We start from the raw sequence: 22,829 nt of genomic DNA on the forward strand, positions 1-22,829 counted from the left end.
CTTGTTAATAGGGGAAAAGCAATCTGGTGGACGGTGATGCGTATACGTGTACAAATGTTATGCCTTAATGTACAACTAATTAATGCTCTCGTCAATGTCAATGTCAATTGCTACCACCTCTCCTCCCATTTACATGGAGAGCCTGGCTTAATTTGGGTTGAATTTTAAACCCTAGAACGTGTTTTTGTTATTCTACCAATATTTGTACTTGCACTACGTCATTTTGATTGAGGAAGAGTTACGCGTAAAACAAAAAAAATACGTTGATATAGTACGGACATACTATGTGTAATGTTACACTCATTTACGATAAATAATAACGAAAAATGTCATTCCATTTCGACAAAAGACCCGCACCTAGGTTTCATAGCCTTTGGTCAGCCATCTTAATCATGATTTTCCTAACACCAAAGAAGATAACCTAAAAGGAGAGTAGTTGGGTGGGGTGGAAGCAGAATAAAGTGTGGGATAGCTGGATTTACGGTGTGTCGGTGATCGGAAGTGGTTTGATGGTGGCTAGAAATGCATAAATAGTAGAGATAGCATGTATTATATGTTTTTTTGTTTTTTAAGATTAGGTTTTTTATTTCAGTTATCATTGCTTCTTATTTTTAAGTAAATAACGGATTTTATTTGTTTTCTTTCTTCAATAAAAGGTACTTCAGTCGTTTTACTTTAAGCTACTAGAAAATGCTAATTAGTAAAGAATATGTAATGCGTGGCAAACACTTTTTTGTTACAATTTTAGGTATTCTTAAAAGATGATTTGTATAATTTATTCTATCATAAATTTATGTTGAAATCCATTTCTTTGCATCTTAAGTTTTAAAAAATTTACCTCTTCAAAACAACAAAAAAAGATCACCGTCTTACAAAGGCACCTCCCTTGACCCTTGTCCTTATTAAGATGTTGACTTTGCTTCTTTGAATAAAAAAATCAATTTGTTTTTATAGTGTTAATATTTAAACCATGTATCTTTAAAAAAATCTATATTGGAGCGTCACCAATAGCTGTAAACTGATCTCATTCTGAAATATTCTATTGGTATCATATGGAGGACATGTCAAGATTGTTTTTGGCTTGTGGACCTTGAAAATTGTCATGCCTTTTCTTCATTGAACTTGTTAAGTTGTAGATTCATAGCTATTTGGACTAGTTACTCCAATTTTATCATCTTCTATTCATTTTTATCTCGTCTTTTCGAAGTTAATTTGTTGGGCAATTATATCAGTGAAATCGTATAAAGAGTAATCCTATTTGATATAGCTATTTGTGCGAGTATCTTCTGATTAAGACACACGTGTCTTTTGGACAGATCTATTATTAAACGTTTGTTCATACGTAGTGCTGATATTCAGCGACTCTATTTTGTATTCTCCCCGAACGCTCGAAGGTGTTTTCCATCTCGCTACTTGATGTTATAACGATCCACTGGATCTTCTATGTATCTATTTGTCATGTAAAGTGTCCAAACTAGAAGCTAATGCTTCCCTTGCATATAACCTCAACTACCCCACCAAAGTGGTGATGACTGTAGTTTTGTACTTCACAAAACAAAATCGCTCCATCATGCAACAAGTAAATTTACAAAGACACAAATATCATCAGACGAAAATAGAACTTAACATTAAACTTGTTTTGACTTTTATATTACACATTCCAAACCATCTTTCACTACCAAAATATCACAAGGAAATCAAAAAACAAATAAATACAAATGCAAGAGTCTTTCTGTCACTTGTCTCAATTCTTATACATATATACCTAACAATCGATCCCGCACTGTCCTCGTATAGCATCAAGCTTATCATCCGTTGTAAACGGATCAATCCTGACCCACAACAACGAGAAAATCGATGCGAGCAAAATCGACCACACAATAACAATAGTGGGAGTGCGGTTTTGTCGTCCCAACAAACCTTTCAAAAAAGGGTACAAATGAACAATAACCCATATAGCAAAAAACAGTTTCCCAAACAACGGGCCCCATGATTGGTACCCGCTGTTGATCGCCGACGAGACGCCAGAAACGATTCCGACCAAGTTGACAATAAGCACGGTGGTTGGCGGGATGAGGAGAGCAGTCCATTTGAATATGTAGAGTTCTGCAAAGTCACCGTCTTCATCGCTTGCTTTTGATGTGACGGTGAAATTGGTGTCGATTCCGGCAAGGACTTTGAGGAGGCCTTGGAAGACAGCGAAGAGATGGGCGGAGGTGCCACCGATGACCCAAAACTGCTCGTTTCTCCACCAGTCCTCGATGCTTACGCCGCTCCACCGGAGCTCTAGGATTCCGGTGGCGGCAATTGAGATGAAGAGGAGGATAAACCATATGCTTGCGAAGTTGCTAATCTGTAAGGAAGAAATAATTGAGATGATGCCAGATTTAGGGGTTGTAAATAGGTTGTTTTATAATTTGCGAGTTGAATCTGACGTGAAACCGAAAATCACGTTTAGATACATGTAACCCAACCCAACACTGGTTTTTGTAAATTGTTTCATATGAAAACGACCTGTTTAAGCCAAAATTTTGTTTTATATAATTTTATGTGCATATTAATACTCTACAACTATAAATTACAACAAAAACTATAAATGTACATAAAATAATCAGTTTAAACTACAAAACATGACATAAAATTATGCCATAATATAACCAGTAAGTTTAAGCTATGGCATAAAACTGGGAGTGTTCATGAGTCTGCTTGGCCTCAAACTGAACCAAAAACTGAAAATTAGGCTTTTAAGTTTTTGAAAATCAGCCGGTTTTGGTTTTATTGATTTTACCATTTGGACTTGTAATTCTGTCGACAAAATTTGCCAAAATAATGAAGTTGGTCACAAATGTTTTTGTCAATTAATTATTAGCTGAATATCATAAATGTGGGACAAATTATCTGAGTAACATTATGAATTAAATTCTTATAAATGACTTCGAATTCCAAATTAAAAATGAAATCCATAAGATCTGTTGGTTTTTTCAGTTTTATTTACATAAAACAAAACCAAACCGAAAATTCGGTCTTTACCAAAACCTAAAACCAAACCGTCGTTTTTGTTGGGGTTCGGTTTTTGGTTTCATGCACACTCTTACAAAGAAAACGTAGTTTTTATATTACGAAAATAAACAGGCCACATGGGTCAACCCAGGCACAATCCGCTTAGCTAGAAATGTCCACGGTTCAACCCGAAACTGACCCAAACCCGTATACACTAAACTAAAACCCGTAAATTTCGTGTCAGGTTTGTGTCAACACCCTGACTCAAAAGCAACATTCCAAAGTCAAAACTAGCTATTCCTGCAGCCAGTTTAAAGCAGAAATGAAAATAAAAGCACTTAAAAGAGTACCTCGGGAATGATGAACTTGTTGGTGAGAAGACAAACAGCTGGAAGTACACAATAAGCAATTAACGGAATTGAGGTGAGTGGATACACAATGGTATTGATGTAGGCGAGGCGCTCCAAGAGTTTCAATTTACCATTATACCCATACCAAATGGGGCAATGTCTACTAAATAAGATCTCAATTGAACCTAAAGCCCATCTAAGAACCTGATTCAAACGGTCAGAAAGATTAATTGGAGCAGACCCTTTGAATGCTGGGCGTGGAGGCATGCAGTATATTGAGATCCATCCTCTTGTATGCATTTTAAATCCCGTCAAGATATCTTCTGTCACCGATCCGTAAATCCATCCAATCTGTGAATAATATTAAAATGTGTGAAAGAATATCTCTAGAAGAGTAAAATAATCATTTTGTTAACTAAGAGAAAAGTTTTTTTTTTATTTTAAGATACTTGCATTGCGGCTACCAAAGAAACGGTTTCCATTGGTTAAACACATATTAAGGTACCGGTTTCTTATACAACCCGAAACGAAATAATCTGGTTTTGTGTTGTCATGTTTAACGTGTTTAGTAAACAAGTCGTGTTGGGATTGATCTTTTGGCCCATTTAATAAAACGGGTTGTGGTAAGGTTGACATGTTTGACCCGTAAACTGATTTAAGTTAATGGATGACCATACCGGTCAAACTAAACAGGTCGACCTGTCAGCCCATTTAACTAAACGGACCGACACATCAATGTGCTTAACTAAACAAGAAACCTGCCAACGCGTTAACTAAACAGAACCACCTGTCAGCGTGTTTAGGTAAACAGAGCAATCCGTAATAAACAGAGCCATCCGTAAGCGCGTCTAACTAAACAGGTTGACCCGTCACCAGTTTAAATAAACAGGCCGACCTTTTAACCCATTTAATAAAACAGGTCGACCTGTCAGCCCCCAAAATTTAACAGGTTGATCTTCAAATACATTTAATAAAACGGGTTGTGTTCAGGTTGACATGTTTAACTCGTTTGATAAATAGGTTGACCCGTCAACCCTTTTGTTCAACCAACCAGCATTGTCATCCCTACATGAATGATGAATTAAGAGTGCTAACAACTAACAAGCTTGAGCTAAATTACCTCTTTACCCCATTCGGTTTTGTCTTCATAACCACAACTAATAACATGGATAGCCTCTTTCAAAAGGGTAGCAGAATTTGTGGTGGGGGGAATACCTCCCATCTCCATAAAAGTAGCAGAAATGAATACCGAAGATTGACCGAATCGTTTTTCTAAGCTCCTTTGTGACATCAGTAATGACTTTTCCTCATCATATCCTGCAAAACAAGAATCCAGTCAGCACCACATAAATTCACCAAACAATATAAAGAAACTATTTCACCAAACAGCAGGGATCTAACAAACCATAAATTAATATGATTTACCCAACAAAATTTAATTTTCTAAAAAATCGCCTAGAGTTGGTAACTTCAGCGCATTTATTTATGAACAGTTTGATGGGTAGTGTTTTATCTCAAACCAGTGGAAAAAATAAAACAAAAAAGAGGAGAAAAAATTATGCGATGTTATCTAAGGGTGTGAATTTCTTACAAGACATGAAATTCACAGGTTTAGGTTTAGCTTAGATGAGTTCGAGTCAGTTTCGAGTCGAACCCGCAAACACGTTTAGCTAAACAAGGTGCTCGAGTGTCATCGATACCTCTACATTTTTCAAACACCGTTTTATCAAGTTTTAACTTTTTCAAAATATAAAGTAGAAAATGCATGTGTTGCAAACAATGTCCTAAGAAAGATACAAATAAGGTTGTGTAAGAGTCGGTTTTGGCCTCACAAGTCGACTATGTGGCTATAAACTTCGGTTTTTACGGGTTCGGTTCCGTCATAAAAGGGTAGTTTGTTTTTTCGGTTTCCGGTTTGTAAAAACACTAAACCAAACCATTGGGTTTGGTTATATCTTTTATTTCAGTTACAGGTTAGGTATTTAAGTTTCATGCGCACCCCTAGATACAACGCAACCAATGGAAAAGAGCAAACCTTCAACACCCTCATCCATGTCTTCCGCATTGAAAATAGGAACAGTTGACTCAGTTCTTTTAATCGCTCTCTTTTTATCATTATACTTGTTACTATTTCTCCCTTTCTTTCGTGAGCCACAACACGACTTAACAATAATATTTGGTTCTAAATCAGCCTCGGTCAGCACTGGATCATATCCATAAAGAGCTTGCCTGTTGAAACAACAACCCGTCCCCACATAAACGGGCCCTTGAATGCCATCTAACCCTTTCAAGTTAATCTAAAGAATTGTCATAGAAATGAATAACCAGAATTAGAAAACAAAATAATAAAAAGGAATGCTAAGATTAAAACGTACGTCAAAGAAGACAATGTTGCGGTTAGCATATCGATCGTGCAAATCAATGCCATCAAATCTTTGTGGGAATTGAACATAGCAGGTCTTTTTTCCATATGCAGGATCCATCATGAAACACATGGCTTCTTTTAGAGCTTTGCTGTTGTTGAAGTAGTGATCACAATCAACATTTAATAGATATGCACCATTTGTCAACACCGCAGAAACTCGTATCTGTTAATGATAAGAAGCCTTGATAACTAACCAAAAAATAAATATGTATGTATAGGGGTGTGTTCATTATCAAACTATTTTTTTGTACAGTCACAAAAATATCATAAGCACTTGTATGTAGTGCTTTAAAGATATAGTGATTAAAGATATAGTAAAACAGAGAGAAGGTTAATGCGTCAGAATTAATGTTTTACACACGTGTGTGTAGGGAGAGGTTCATTACAAAAAAAACTAAATTATTGCGAGAACAAAATGAACAACCCTAAATCACTTAAATTTTTATGTCAAGGGATAATATTTTTAAAAAACCGTCACTTCTTACGTGCATATCAGCATATGTCTGTGTCATGTACATAAAAAAACATCAAACTAAATTGTTCTAGAAAACTTTTTTCAAGTTAAAATGTTTACCCACATATGTGTAAGTTTTGTGTAGGAAATATACTTACACATGTGTGGAGTTCTATAAATAAACGAATTTTGTTTATCATTTTGTTGTATACTTTTAAACTCTTTTAAACTTGAAAAATGAAAGATCTTTGTTCTCATAAAACTGGCTTCTGCACACAACCGCCCCCCTTCCCCCCCTTTTTTATCTCTGTCTCTCTCCCTCTCTCTCTCACACACATATGTGTGCGCGTATGAAAGAAGATACTTAAGAAATGTGACAAGCCATACCAAAGCATTCATAGCACCGGCTTTCTTGTGGTGTTGGAACCGAGGACGTTTCTCACGAGAAACATAAACTAGACGTGGTAGCTCATTGCCATCTGTATCAAGGCCTCCACTGTGTCCTAAGAACACCTACACAATCACAAATAACTACAATCATCCTCTCACCTAATTACCCTTTGATAATATCAAATGTCACAACGATCATGATATAAATTTTGCTTGAAATGAATACATTGTACTGTAACTTATAAGAGAAGCTTATTCACCTGTATCATTCCCGGATGATCCCGAGGGTTATTTCCAGGCCATGGAGTTCCATCTTGCATTGTCCAACCTTCTTCTGGCATCTTTTGTGCTTTGGCTACAAGAGCATTGATCCGTACCTTAAATTCTTCATACTCTCTCTGTAATCAAAATAATAAAATTATAATATAAGTGTAGAACTCTAAAACAATCATATTATACATTTATAACTATTATTAACTAAAACCATGAACATGTTAGACCTAAACAAAAAGTGAAATTGTATACCTTCATTGCTCTCCGTTCCTTGACAAAAGAAGGTTGAATTTTGTCTTTCAAGTAATCAATCTTTTGAGCAAAATAGAACTCGGGTGCTCTGGGTTCAATGCTATGTTTCTTGCAAAATGGGACCCACTTCTTTGCAAACTCTGCGGTCTCAGAGAGAGACTCAAATGTGAGCATGGCGGAACCATCATCAGACACATAGCAGGAGACTTTGTCAACAGGGTAATCCACTGCTAGAATTGATAAAACTGTGTTTGCTGTGATGAGTGGAGGTTCCTTTAGCGGATCCACTGTACTCACAAACACATCAATTGGTGCAAGCTGCGACGGTTCTCCTTCTCTGTCATATCTGCAGATACACACAGGTTTCTTTAACATTCATTTCAATATACATATACACAGACATGTAGAAAGAGGAGGCATTCATTTCAATATATGTATATATTTGGCGCATAAAATAGATATTAGCTAAAAAGGATGTGTGCTCAAAGTGTAGAAAAAGCTTTGTAATTGTATTTAAAACATAAAAGAGCACATTAAATGCAAAAACAGAATGCTAAAATTAGTCAAAACAAGTGTTGAAAATTATCTTCTTTTTTTTTGGCAGTGAAATCATATATATATATTTATATTTACCTCAATGCAAGTCTGTCAAGGTAGGTCTCACGTTCAACAGGAAACCATTTTGGGAATTGATCAAGAAGCCATGATAATGCAAACCAGACCTCACAGATAACAGACACCAACCACAAGGGATAAGCATCATTCACTGGATGACTGCAACGGTATTGCAAGAAGAAACCCAAAATAATCAACCGCAGAATTATTACAACACGATATGGAGTCAGATGAGCGGATGAAATAGGCACCACTCTGCTCATTGGTTGCCGTGCATCGTCAGCCCTGTCACACAAAACATTAACTTTAATAATAGAGCATTTACGTGTTTGTTCCTTAAAGTTCAACCGATCAAAACTTCAACATGAACAACTAAACGAACTTCGTTCCTTAAAAAAATAAACATGTTCATTCACCACTAGTATAAACGAGCATTTCACAAACATAAACGAATGGATATAACTGAGCTAAAACCAGTTAAAACTAAATGCGAGCAACAAAGTGTTGAGCCTAAAAAGCTATTAAATTAAAACTAAGTTGTAATGGGCCTAAAAAAATATATATGAATGTATTGACGAAAGTAAATGAAGGAAGGTAAAGTGATAAACACGAATGAATGCAAACAAATGAAGATAAACAAATTTTAAACAAACATAACTACAATGAACAAAACCTTTTGTTCATGTTCATTCATTTATTAAATAAACAACCATAAACGAATCACTAAACGGTCAGTTCGTTTAAATGCCTATATGATAATACTGAAACTGAAAGATCCTTACATTTGCAATTCTTCTCCATTTGATCCGGTCCGTTCAATCTCATCGCCTCCTTTTCCATCACCACCGTATCTGTTTGTCATTTGCATAATATTTTTCTCCTGTTTTAGTTTCCACCCTTCCACCCTTTCCTTCCAGTCAACATTACCAAGCCCATAAGCATTCAAGTCTTTTGTTGGATCAACGATTCTTACAGGAACTATAAGAATATATAACATAAAATATTAACTCATATTCATACAAACACATGAATTAAAATTTAAAACTACTACTACTTAAAACATAGCATTTTTTGACTAGTCAACAAGGCACCTGGTTGTCGAGGGTCGATGTATGGAAGTTGCTTATCACCAGGACCTAGCGGGCCGGATGTACTTCTTACAGACGAATTATCTCTAATACTTGGAATTTCACCAGATACCTGAAACCAGTGAGTATGCTACTTGTAAACATGAGAGCAAAGCGCAAACGCAAGGGGGAGGGGGGCGGCAAGTAAGTGGGGTGTAGTGAAATTTTTGGGTTAACTTTGCAAGATGGTAACCAATAGTCCCACTAAAGTCACTCAACTTTCTTTAGGTGTTCCAATCTTGTTTAATTGTTTATAAATGTTAACTTTCTAAAATTAAGTTAGGCGAATGAAACGTATATAAATCTTGATTACTATTTCGTGATTTTTTTTCCAATATGACTTAAAATTAACAATTATGAAACTTGGTTATTAGTTAGTGAATTAGTTTTCTTCACTATTATCTTATAATTGAAGATAATTGGAAACAAAAAACAATCGCTAAATAGTAATTAAGATTCATATAAGTTTCGTTTGTCTCACTTATTTTTAAAAGGTTCTGACATTTATAAAAAAATACACAACATTAGAACACCTAATGAAAGTTGCATGACTTTAGATGTCAAAAAAAAAAGAATCGTTTAGTGATCTTAGTGAAACACTCAGAAGAGATAAAACTATATTATTTCAGTTATAAAATAGAATGATTAAGGAGGAGGTTTCAACCTTTAATGTTTTAAGCTAAACTTTTTATATTGCATCCCATAAGAGATAAAACAAAACCAGAATCATTTACAAACGGGTCATCACTCACTAGTTGGCCATTAGTGAGAAGTGGAACCGGATCATGTCTAGCAGATGAAGAAAGATCAGCATCATCCCCATTCCACTGGCGTCTACCTTTATTATTTCCTTGAGAATAACTGAACTCATTTTCCAAGTCATCATCATCCTCTTCATCCTCATCGCCATCAACCCGAGGACTCCCTGAAAACCACATTTACATGTGTCAAAACTACAACTCAACCATTGACCAAAAGTCTAACAAAAAGCAAATTCTAGATGAACAGTTACATAACCTTTGTGTCTTTTATATCTAGTCTTGCATTGAGGGCAGGCTTGGTTTCCATCTCTCCTCTCATACTCATAACACGGCCTGCATACTGGGAACGCACACTCATTGCAAGCAACAAATATGTCACCAGTTTCAGTGAGACCTACTGTGTCACCACAAATCTGGCATATTTGCCCATTCAAGTTCTTCAATGGCTTCGGCTGTGTTATCAATGCATAAATGAAGAGTTATAAACAATGTGCCACGGTGATTATTAAATCAATGCACCAAATGGAGAATTATAAAAAATGTCCAAAGTGTTTATTGAATCAGATGATTATTAATTAGAGCAACTTCACCAAAAACACCAAATATGAGCACAATTATCTAAACCTATCACTCATTAACAATGTACCAAAGTGATTATTGTATCATATGTAAAGATATTACTGAAAACGTGCCTTGAATATTATTTACCACCACTATGAAAGAGAGATCTACAACAATCTATGAGAATAATAATCAAACTAAAGTACATCTCTATATCTGCTATTTAATATGATTAAAGCAATTTCAAAACATCTAACTCGTAAACACGTAAATAATGTGCCAAAGTGATAATTATATCATATGATAATTAGCTGATTAAAGCAATTTCACCAAATCTGAGACAGTTATCAAAACATCTCACTATTAATCAATGTTCCAAAGTGATTACTAAATCATACGATCAGTTTATTAAATCAATTTCACCATAAACACCAAATCTGAGTACAACTATCAAAACCTCTAAGTCAAAAATAGTGAAAAAACATCAAAACCCTAAATCTGAATAAAATCACAATCAGGCTGATAATCAGAAGTAATCTGAACTAAATTACTAAAATAATTACGATCTAATTGAAATAAAACAGATTCACAATGCAATTGGTTGAGTGAGAAACTAGATCTACAGAAAATATGATATCGAAGAGGTGAAAAACACATACAGTTCCATCGGAATCGTGTCGAATCCTGACGAGCTCATTCCGCTTATGAGATCCAGCCACCAATCCAGCATTCGCCTGCATCTTTTTTCAATTGAAGAAGGAAGAAACAGATGTGATGGATGAATGAATGAATGAATCAGTGAAACTGCACTGAATTGGTGTTAGGGTTTCTGGAAATTATTGAATCGGCAATTGGTGGTTTATCTGTGTTGTGATTTGTGATGGGTGTTGAATGATAGATTAGATACTAGTAGTGTAGATATGTAAGAGTGCACCGACAGACACAGCTGTAACGTGACATAATTATTACAACCTGTCAACAGAATATTATTATTAAATTATTAATAATAATATCGTTATTATGGACAAAACACGCTTACTAGTACTAGTTGATATCTTTTAAGTTACACTATATATATATATCAACTAGTACTTAAATATAAATAATGATAGGTTTGGGTTTGGGTTTGGGTTTGGGCGGGTTTATTAAACGTGCTTTCTTTTAGCCTTAAGCTCGGGCTGGTTTAAGCTCGGCTCAATCTCAATTTTTCACAAATTGATCTCGAGTAGCTTACGAGCGGTTCGGCTCGTTTTGCATCCCTAAAAGGCTAAAAGTAAGGGAGTAGTCACCCGGATCACCCAAGAAAAAAGGTGTCAATCGTGTCAGGTTGAAATGTGCGTGAAGCGTATTATTATCCGTGTCAAATATATCAATTGCGCACACGAAATTTTGGGATTGACTTGAAAACGACCCGTTTAATCCATTTATCACAAAAATTCAAAATATTAATTTAGAAACAAAGTAGATATAAATTGGTGAACAAACTAGGGTTTAAAACCCGGGCGTTGCGCGGGTTGGTGATAAAGAAAAAATAGATTAAAAATGTTAACGCCACTAAAATCATAAATGAAAAGATATACAACCGAAGTATAAAGACACTTGACATGTTACGCACTGCGGCAGGGTAAAAGCCAATTCCCGCTAAAAATGTTATATACATTCACGTTAAATTACAATATTCGTTTCATGCACCAAATGAAACATATCTGTCTGACAGTGGTATACGGTTCCTCTATGCTACTTCGATGCTGGACTTTTTCTATGTACGTGCCAAATGCCTGAATGTGTTATAATTATGCCATACTATTATTTCCCATTCCTAAGCTATGCAAGCCAATACCTGCTACAAATATAACTCAAGTTTAGCTTTAGCAGAAGCATCAAATAAGTTTTTTTTAAACAACTTAATTCACACAAAGGTAAAGTTGTAATTTTGTCCACAAAGACTAATCAAATGGAAATAGGGGGCGTCATCAGTTTGGGTTGAAATGTTTTTTATGGAACCGAAAACCAAACCAAGCTAAATTTAGTAAGGCTTAAACAAACCCAAAAAAAAACAAATACGAAATCGGTTCAGTTTTTAACCCAATGAAACGATTTTTTTTCAAAGTTAACTCTTTTTTTTTTTGACCGAATGAACCAAATACAACTAATTACAAAGGAAGACTTAAATATATAAGCTATCCACAAAATGAACGCTTGAAACAGAACTTGTATTATATATAAAAAGTAAGCACGATACCTCAAAATGTATCCAACTTGGCGACTATTCCTATTCCATTTGTACATGTTCATCTAATTTGAGCCGAATAAAACTAATAAAATTCAATAATAGTTATTCGGGTCAAACGAATTGAGAATTTTGTGGAACCGAAAAGCGATTTGGTTATTACTAAAATAAACAGATACCTGAAGTTCTTTTTGTTGGTGGCGCTAAACCGTTGTTGTAGAATGTCTACCAGGATAGTGAACACTTGGTAAAGATGCCTGAACGATCACTATGGAAACCGATAGATGGTTTAGTCTATATTATAATAATAAATGCATAAATGAGTTAATTCAAGTATAATTTAGAAATCTAGCATATACCTGCTTCTTTATGTAATCTACAAAACGTGGTTGTAGTTTGGGCGGTCGTTGCTGTAGTGATTGGCTCATTCTTTGTAAACGTGTGCTGTTGGCGAAAAAGTTAATTGCAGCAAGAAGAAAGTTACACTACAGAATGCAAAATACCACACTATAACTTTATGTAATGTAACAGTAAACATATATGTACTTTTCAAGCTGATGTAACAATAATCAAGTATTAAATAGGCACATAAGTGTATCCTAAATAAAACCTAGCTAAGATCATTTATGAGCAGAATTTGAAGAATCAATTGTAAGTTTGTAACCTAACATTAATAATACACGTGCTCTTCAAGCACACGTAACAGCAAGCATCAAAAGTGCATCCTAAAATAATGGCACTTCGCATACAAAGAAAACAAACAATTGAACACAGAGCTTCAATTAAGACCCACAATCTCATCAAAAACTTCCATTTATGAATACAGACATTTTATCGAACAGCTTATGAGCAGAACCAAAGTTGAATACAAACAGTTCAATTTATACATATAGACATTTGATCGAACAACTTATTAGCAGAACCAAAGGTGAACTAAAATAATGACTATGCAATAGCAAACAAACCATAAACAAAGAATTCATATAGAGCACTTCATCAATAGACATAATTGTTTATACGATTCCTAAGCGCGGGAAAGAAAATCCAAAAAAGCTTTAAGCCGAATACATAAAATATGTCTAAGATACAACGGAAATACATACCAAAGATTAGGCAAACACTGTCCACATTACCTTTAATCGGATAACCGGCTGCCTTCTATTTAAACACCAAAAGAGTTGCTAGCCCATGTTAGTCGGATGTTACCTGTAGGAATCAACATTCAAATGACAAGCCAAATATAGGGGGAAAATGATACATACCAATTACCAGAAACCTACAATTTCCGGAAAGAAAATGACGATGGAGCACGGGGAAGCTATGATGAAAAAAAAACAGCAAAAAATTAAAGTTAAAGAGAACCCACCCACATACATGTAAAGGTAGATGAAAACGTGTAAGGCTCTCATGTCAATAGAAATAGTACATCATCTAGTGCAGGAGTAACAACTCATTAAGGCACATAACCAAAGAAACAGTGAAAGTGTATCTTAATACATTGTTACTCCTAAAGCAAAGTAGCAAACTGAACTTCATCATAGCCATAGATCGATAAGTACTACGTTTTTTCACTTCAAAATTTGTTCAGAATTTAGAAGCATTTGATGAGTTCATATTGGTTTCAAACCATCATCATAGCACAATTAAATTAAAATAAATCAAGATGCAAAATGAAGGCTAAGATCTCCGTTAAGGTTGCAACATATGTTGCCATTCCAAATAACAGAGTGTCAACATAGCGAAAGGCAATGTACAAACAACATAAGCAGACTAATTATAACCGCTAAAGTACAACCAAGCTTCCATATAGTACACACAAATAAAGCTTGTAAAAAAGGAGTCGCAACGGACCGACATTAGATGTGTTCAGATCGCTTGCAAACCATCATCATAGAAACCTTGGAACACCTTTCAACCCATAAACCAGAATCCACCACTAAAATGAGTACAATCTTATGATTTCAACCCATAATCATAGCATTGCATCGTATAGTTATATAAACAATACACAGCTGCAAATCATCATAATAACGTTGAACCATACATGATGCAAACCACAACTGCCATACATGACCCAAAAGTCACTCGCAACTTAACCAACTTTAAGAATAACACATGAAGCACAATGTAGACTCAGATGAATCCCTTTCAAAAACCATGACATTAACAAAACATACCAGCCAATAACAACAATCGATGACACACGCAAGGGTGAAGATGAAGGTTCCGATCACAAAAACTGAAAAGACAACATATCCGATCCCAACCTTAAGACATAAACACCCAAAAATCGCTACTACAATGAGAATAATCTCTACATTTCAGCCCCGTAATCAGAGAAACTCAAGAGACTCACCACCATCAAACACCACCGCTACCTAGGGTTTCGTAATAGAAACCGGCAACAGTAGGTTAGGTTGAAGAGGACGGTACCGGAGAAGAAAGAGATGCAAATTTAAGAACATAAACACCCTCTTACCTCCGCCTCCTAGGATTCCAAAACGGAACCGACAATTGCCACCGCCGCTACCGAAGACGAACTAAAATGGCGCCGGCAACGACGGTTTACCAGCACCAATGTCTACCTTCGCCATGGACAGACAGAAAGCACGCTTGGCCGGTGTATTTGGCAGAGGAGGGTGTCAACTGGAGAGAGAACAACGGCAGAGAAACATGAAACACTAAAACCCCATGACTATCTGACATTCTGATAGAGAGAAAGAGAAAACAAACAGTCGTGACTCAGCTACTGATGTAATACAAATTCTGTAGACACGTGTAAATGAACACACAATACGTGTAACCCTGAAAACATGATACAATCAGAATTGCAGATAGTACAACACACAATGCGTCAAGAAGTTGTAAATTAATATAGTGTATAATGAGTAAAATGAATTTATTACTTTTAGATATGCTAAAAATTCATTAAAAAAAAGGTGTGATGGGTTTAGGGTGAATGTTTCATCACTCAACTGCGTAACGTGTTGTTTGACTACAAAATCAACACATACTCTCATCGATTGTGATCTTGAAAAGAAACATTGAAATTGATTTGGTCTTGGTGGAAAAGGCCAACGGCCAACCTCAAGATTTGGATCAACTCAATAACTTCTTGAACCGTTAAGTGAACTTTCAATTTCACTTTGACTATAATTTGTTGCAAACTATAGTAATGACAACGTTTTGGTGCCTTAGAAAAACTCGAAAAGAAAAATGTTAACATACCATTGTCTTCGTCCAAGGTAATTGAAGATATCAAAACCTTCATGTTCTTATGGGTGACAGATAGAGCGAGGCTTCAATTCTTGGAATGGTCGTCATGGTGTAACTTCCACTTCCCGACACATTGAGTGGTCGTATGCGTGTTGTCTTTGTATGTTTTATAGTTTCTTGCTATAGGTTTTTTTTTATCTACTATTATTAAGATTAGAGAGATAGTAACAACTACTTTATAATAAACTAAGACTTTTTTCTTTTATGTTTTTAACACTGTTGGGCCTAATAAGTTCGATTATGAAAGCATGTAAGGAAGCTAAGACAAATAAAACGTGTCTAAATAACTTTAGTTGCATATATATAGACACACACTCCTTACGTACTTATAACATTAAAATTGCAATCCAAACACCCAAAATCCCTAACCAAGTATATAATTAAGTCATTGGCCAAATATATAACTAGTATAGAAATTCTATACTTGATAGATAATCATATTCATAGAGATATTAAACATAGCAATCCTCCAAAGATACATAAAATGACTCATTAATTAATCCACAACATGTAGTATCAATCAAGCCATGGGTCATCCTTCATGATTTTTTCCAACACTTGAGGATCAATCCTCAAATCTTGAAAACAAGATAGCGCTTCTGTGACATTCGTCAGTTTCGGGTCTCGGTTATATTCATTTGGTAATCATATTGTAACATGTCGATTTCTTTACGTTTTATTTTAATAAGTTATACTTCGTAATGGTGGTTAAACTTGTAAATCCGAACTGTCAAATTATCAAACCATTGTTAATATAACTCTAGCGTGTGCGAGGTTTGTCAAATACAATTATTTATAATTTATAAGCTAGGTTAAGTAAACGTTAGGAACTAAAGTAGATTTCTTTAAAGTTATACAAGTTTTAAACCAATTATAACTAAATACCAAACTTGATGGGCCAAAAACATAACATTTATAACCTACCTATAAAAGAAACAAACCCTAATCCTAATATCATTACACTCAGCCGCCTCCTTCTTCTTCCCTTTCATTTTCCGGCGACCCCAGCCGTTTTCCGGCGACGTCCGACCACCCACCTTCGGCCACCACCTCTCACCGCACCACCACTAACCTTTCTTTCCCCTCTGGTACGCAAAACATCACCCGCAGCCACCACCACTCTTTTCCCCATTTTTCCTGCGACCTTCGGCCACCGTGGCCTCACCGGAAAACCAGCCCCGCCACCTCTCTCTCGCCGTCTCTATCTTTCTCCCTCTGTCTCTCTCGCTGTCTCTATCTATCTCTCTCTGTTTCTCTCTTTGTCTCTATCTATCTCTCTCGATGTCTCTCTCTCTCTGTCTCGTCTCTCTCTTTCTCTCTCGTTGTAACTCTCTCTCTGCTTTCTCCCTCTCTACGGTTCTCTCTCTCTCTTTTTCCTTTCCTCCCTCCCTCGGTTGCGGTTTCCATCTCCGACTACCTCGGGAACATATATTAGGTACAAGTTAATTTGGGTTTTGTTATTATTAATTTTAGTATATCAATCAGTTTGAAATCGTTAACTATCGGTTAAATACTTTGAAACAGGTTGGATGAATATTGGTGTTATTTTGAATTGGGGATAAGATGAACATCGGGTTTGGTTAGCTAAGACGGAATACACCCGAGTTACTAACCACTTAAAAATCGATCTTGGATTTATGTTTAAAAATAAATATATTTTGTTATAATATTATTTTAGGTTTAATTCATATTGTTACTATTATTATTACTATTACTATTAATATTAGTAGTATTAGAAGTATTATTAATATTATTGTTATTATAAATATTAAAGTTGTTAATATTATTCTTAAAGATCATATTATTGATATTTATTAAAATTATATTTGATAATTTATTATTATCAATAATATTATTACATTTATCTTGTGAACTCGTTTAGAACTCGAACCGACACCGAGGATGGTATTATTATTTACTATCAATATTATTTGTTATTATTATTATTATTATTTTATCAACAACGCTTTAATTAATACTTGGGGTTTTTATTCTTTAACTATTATTATTAGTATCATACTATATTAGTATTATTAATAATAATTATTGAAATTATTATTATCATCGTTATCTTATACATCTATCTATATATATATATATATATATATATAACATATTTTTTTAGATTTATCATTATCATTAATAATATTATTATAAGCTATATTATAAATTCATGTTATGAAAACCGAACTCTTGATTTAAAACCCGTCTTGTTTCTATTTAATATTGGTTTAGTTATTTAAAAGCCCAAATAAAATAAATATTATTTTATTTTAAATTACCAATTAAGTATGAGTCCCTAACCATTAACAAATTAACCGATAATCCGATTTACAACCGAACCTTCTCGTCCAATGTTTCCAATATAGTTTCATTATGGTTTCAAGTTCATTAATATATATTACATTATTTATTTTAGGCAGGGTCTTTATCGTTTCAAGTCAGATCTGTTTGTTTACCGTTCGAGCTTCATTTATTTGTTTATTTATTTCTCGGTTCATCAATCGAGGTGAGTACATTTCATCCCCCGTTTTCACTTTTATCTTTTGGGGGTAACATGCATACTTATTCAAAACAAGAATGATTTATTATATACGTTTCTCAAACCACAAACTTTAGGGTATATGATACTTGGAATACTTGCTCTTTTGTGTGTTATATGCCTCATATGCTTTACGTGCGCGAGTGTTTATTTTTATGTCGTTGTTGAGCCTCATTAAGTATGATCATATGCTCCCCTAACTACTTAGCCTTGTGCTAGTAGAATAGGGCCTCATTATCCGAGTATGTCGGTTGTTACCGAGTAGAAAGGATCCTCATTTACATATGTTTTATATGCCAAGACTGATGCTTTTATTTATAGTCTCATATACGTATGTGGATTTCGCTCATATTATATATACTCAAATTATGAAATTGCTCACCAACATACGTGTTGACAAAATATTATTTTATGCATTGTTACAGGTTTGACTTTTATCGACTTGAGGACTTGACGAAAAACGTTACCAAGACTATTAGGATATTAGTAAAAGGAACAATATATTTGTTTACTTGTGTTCAATTTGTTGTATGACCAAGATGTGTTGTTTATTGATTTGTGAAGTAAATGAGTTGATTAAATATTGTCACTTTAATAGTGTCTTGTGTATTTGTCCAATTACGTTGCACCCCGGCATGTTCCGCCTTTAGTCGGGGTGTGACAGCTTCCAAGTTATTGTCCACTCTCAATTGTGTCTCAACTTCACTATCTTCCATTGGTCTCTTTTCATTTTCTGTAACATCGTCAACAAATGATATAGCAATTTTATTTAGTTAAATGTGAAAAGTACTATGTTGTAATATAGATTTTCCATAATTGTCAACCTAGTTGTTAATTAGTTTAAAGAAGGTTTATACGATACGTGATACGAAAACAACAATTTTTAATATTGGTAGTCACACCATATCAACTCATAAACACAAATGTCTTTATTTTTACTTTTTTATTTTTAAAAAGTCAATGTATTAAATGTTATTAAAAAGGTATATTATAATGGCATTATATATAGTTCTAAAGTTATTCTTAAGTTCTAGTGCATACGGTTTCACACATTAGAAAGTTATTCTTAAGAATAAACGAGTAACTAGCTAAATGGCCTTTTATGATAATGTAAGAATTAACAAGAAGTTGACTGTTGAGTTACCTTTAACAATTTTTTCGATTTCAATATTTGCTTTATGAACATTTTCAAGCTCTTCATTACTAGTTTGTATCATGTTTTCAACAATGTTAGCCATGTTGACAACCGCATCCTTGAACTTGTGCATTGAACTTTTCATTTGTTCTTCGTAATCAAATAACCAATTAATATTATTCTCTTGAGCTTGTTGTATTGTTTTCAACCGATTGTTGAACATTTCTAATGCCGATTGTGGAACATTTGCAACTCCCATTAGTCGTGGATGTTTGATTCTCCTCTTAATGTTCCCTAGCAAATCATATCTTCCTTTTTTAAACCATTCATTAGCATATTCATGTCTCTCCCAACTAACCTTCTTGAAACCCTACAATAAGAAAAAAAATTTGATTGCAAGACGTTATCATAAAGAAACATCATCGAAAGCTACAATAAAATTTAAAATGTCACAAAAATACATTTAGGATTTTTTTTATTCATAATTCATTAGTTCTCAAAAAAGTTTGAGGGGTCTTAAATTCCATTGATTAAAGGTATCAATTCCAATTACAATTCTTTGTAACATAGCAAAACGCTATTTTTGATAGGAAATATTTTCAACTTCATTTTAAATTCTCTTGAATTTTACGAACCAAACAACGCTTTTTTTCATTAAAAATAGACATTAGTTTCAAAATGTGGTAAATAATTTGACTTTGATGTAAATCGAACAAAAAGTCAAACAAATTCTCTTTAGGTATGTATTTCAAAACCAACAACTTTGACTTCTAAAAATCAAAACATTGTATTAGTCAATTAGACACTTACATATATGTTGAGTTGTGAAATAAAGCTACTGAAATTTTTATGCTTGAAATACTTTGGAAGAACATGAGTTGCAAATTTGTTAATATCCCAAATGATAATGGTATCACAGTTTGGAAGGCTCCAAGATATAAGATCATCAATGTCTTCATTCGCAACCATGTCATAGAGTTCATGTAAGAACTTTGGTATACTACAACCATTATCAACACCATGCCTATCATCGTTACCGTTGCATCCAATGATCACTTTTTCTGCCAAATCAGTCAACGACTTTAAACAATCATCATCACTCCCTAACCCCTCAAAATGATCATTGACTGATTGAAAATCTTTCATGATATCAATAAAATGAATCCCCGAGGCAATATCAAGAAAAGCTCTTTTTTGCCCAATCGTCTTAGAAAAGGTGAATACAAGCTTGTTGATCATGGCTTCGATGATAGTTTGAATCTCCGCTAAAGTTTGTTCTATTCCATATATGAATCGGCCTATTCTATTGCTAAATTGCTTGTGGTCTTGTGTCACTTTAGCGAATGTAGCTTTGAGCTCGATTATAGAGACACCAGGTTTGTTGACATTAGATTGTCGCTTTTTAATTTTAATGGTTTTTAACCGGTGTAGTTTTCCTTCTTGGAAATGTTCTTGACCGAACTCTAGTCGATTCCATTCCATCTTCTTGAAACCCTTTGAAAATAGAATTTAGACAGTTAATATCAAACAATCTTCTAAATTAAAGTATCTAAATCATACATAATATAATTAAGAAGAAATAATACTCACATATTTATTGAGTTGAGAAAAGAAGCTATCTAAACGATTGCTTTTAAAGTAACGAGGAAGAATCTTTGAGATAAGCAGTTGTTCATCAGATATGATAAAGGTGGTGCGAGACGAGCTCCAAGAAATGATTGAGTTTGTTGATTTATCATCAACCATCGAGTATAGTTTCTTCAAGAACGGGGTTACACCATGGTTGTATCCAATCTCTCCTCCTCCGTAGCAACCACCATCTCCACCCTTGCCACTATCTTTTGTTGTTTCCATGGCATCACAATGCATGAGAACCATCAACACACAAACCACTTTATATACATAAATAGGGTAGGGTGTACAATATTCTTATTCCCTGCATTATAACTGATTGAAAGGCAAAATAGGCATGTTCTATTTTGAAATGATTTTACATTATTTATATTCAACAAAGTATAATATGTATGGTAAAAATTGAGATGATTAGCATCCACTTGGTCAAACTGATTTACACCAGGCCGTTTGTATTTCACACTTTTTTTACTATAGTAATTATTTTAACTAAACTTATATATAATTCTGTATACAGTTTTAAAATTAAATAACCCAAACGTCTGAATTATTTGACATACAAAAAAATTAGATAACCTTTTTAAAATTAAAATGAGGTAAATCACTAGACATATAGAAACATCTAAGATGTGTGTGTATCGGTTATGTTTAAACTTAGGGCTAAAAAATGTCTAATTTAGCTAGATTGGGGTCACTCTTGTTCATTTATCATAATGTAATGATTTAATTAGACAGATGGTTCCTGTGGTTTGGCTAAAGTAACATATTTAGATATTAAGGTTTAAAAGTAACAAATTTGGGTTTCGAAGTTTCGACCTTGTAACAAAGTTTTCTAGTTAAGTTCGCCGTAAGCTTTGATTGGAAGTGGCAAAATTGCAAAATACCCTTATCCAAATCACATAGATCACATGTATAAGAAACTCTAAATGTAATTGTAATTTGTGCATTTACTAGTTATATATATATATATATATATATATATATATATATATATATATATTTAAAAGAATCACTGTAGATCCACTGTACAATGTTTCAAGCACATTGTACTGCTCTTTCATGCATAGATTTCTTTGATACGTGGCATGCTGTTGCCTCATTTCCAAGAGAGAACTGGATAACACAACGTGGCTTTCTCTATTCTTCACATCACTTCCCAACAGCGACATCCATGGCGATGGCAGTCAGAACCGGCTGCTCTCTGATGGCCGGAAACCAGTTCCTCAACCCTGATCTCAGTCACTGGACCATCGTTGATGCGAGCAGTCACCGATCTCAAACCCTAATTTTGTTGATCGAAAAGATAAAACGGAGACACATACGGAGATAGAAACAGTCCGATTCTGCACCGCCGCCGTTGCTGTTTCGTCTTAATTAGGTAAGTGAACGATTCATTGCTATTGTTCAATTTGTTTTAGGCTTCTCTAATAATAGAGTTTCTGTTGACGTCCTTATACTTTTTATGCTTTTCGTTAGTTACAACCGGATTTCTATTGCACTCATACGGTGAAGAGGTATGTACCCGCCTCAACACCAATCAAGGCGGGTCAACCCGCAAGATAAAGACATTATGAAGGCACAAAGCCAAAACCCAGGCGCATGGCGCATACAAAACATGCTCAGGCATCATATGCTCGCGCATCACATATGCGCGCGGCGCATATCGCATGCTCTTGCACATCACATATGCTCGCGCGTCACATATGCGCGTGGCGCACCAGCGCGCGGCGCATATCACACGCTCGTGCATATCACACCTGCGCATGAAATATCTGCGCGTGAGAATAAAAAGAAGACTTCGCGCAT

At 34.7% G+C, this 22,829-nt stretch overlaps 2 protein-coding genes across 2 annotated transcripts; both read right to left on the minus strand.

The window, feature by feature from the left end:
- Positions 1-1,604: 1,604 nt before the first annotated feature.
- On the minus strand, positions 1,605-11,078 carry LOC143581232 (cellulose synthase A catalytic subunit 1 [UDP-forming]). Its single transcript, XM_077064057.1, has 14 exons — positions 10,868-11,078; positions 9,904-10,099; positions 9,639-9,811; positions 8,851-8,959; positions 8,542-8,737; positions 7,778-8,044; positions 7,145-7,490; positions 6,880-7,017; positions 6,617-6,742; positions 5,726-5,938; positions 5,386-5,647; positions 4,471-4,667; positions 3,351-3,701; positions 1,605-2,353 (listed from the first exon to the last, which is right to left on the minus strand). Exons 1-14 carry the CDS (start codon positions 10,946-10,948, stop codon positions 1,766-1,768), a joined length of 3,243 nt encoding a protein of 1,080 aa, XP_076920172.1. The 5' UTR covers positions 10,949-11,078; the 3' UTR covers positions 1,605-1,765.
- A 1,563-nt stretch (positions 11,079-12,641) lies between these two features.
- Positions 12,642-21,224, minus strand: LOC143581236 (uncharacterized). The gene is made up of 6 exons (XM_077064062.1): positions 20,202-21,224; positions 19,401-19,761; positions 18,879-18,989; positions 14,616-14,677; positions 12,798-12,923; positions 12,642-12,695 (listed from the first exon to the last, which is right to left on the minus strand). The coding sequence occupies exons 1-6, from the start codon at positions 20,871-20,873 to the stop codon at positions 12,642-12,644; spliced, it is 1,386 nt and encodes a 461-aa protein (XP_076920177.1). The 5' UTR covers positions 20,874-21,224.
- Positions 21,225-22,829: the final 1,605 nt, after the last annotated feature.

The sequence above is a fragment of the Bidens hawaiensis genome, unplaced genomic scaffold (genome assembly GCF_021521415.1).
Source record: "Bidens hawaiensis isolate Kalapana, Puna unplaced genomic scaffold, B.hawaiensis_p1.1 tig00030837_1, whole genome shotgun sequence".
In the NCBI taxonomy this organism is placed as follows: domain Eukaryota; kingdom Viridiplantae; phylum Streptophyta; class Magnoliopsida; order Asterales; family Asteraceae; genus Bidens; species Bidens hawaiensis.

Excerpts from the sequence above, each read along its gene's own strand:
- LOC143581232 (XM_077064057.1), bottom strand. The coding sequence starts at position 10,948 with ATGCAGGCGAATGCTGGATTGGTGGCTGGATCTCATAAGCGGAATGAG. Across the intron at positions 8,960-9,638 it reads TTCTCACTAATGGCCAACTA|GTATCTGGTGAAATTCCAAG; the intron begins GTGAGTGATGAC and ends CACTGGTTTCAG. Across the intron at positions 7,491-7,777 it reads CTTGACAGACTTGCATTGAG|ATATGACAGAGAAGGAGAAC; the intron begins GTAAATATAAAT and ends GTGTATCTGCAG.
- LOC143581236 (XM_077064062.1), bottom strand. The coding sequence starts at position 20,873 with ATGGAATGGAATCGACTAGAGTTCGGTCAAGAACATTTCCAAGAAGGA. Across the intron at positions 14,678-18,878 it reads GGAACATGCCGGGGTGCAAC|TTTTTGTGATCGGAACCTTC; the intron begins GTAATTGGACAA and ends TTGTCTTTTCAG. Across the intron at positions 12,924-14,615 it reads TCGATTGTTGTTATTGGCTG|TGTAACTTTCTTCTTGCTGC; the intron begins GTATGTTTTGTT and ends TGCATTCTGTAG.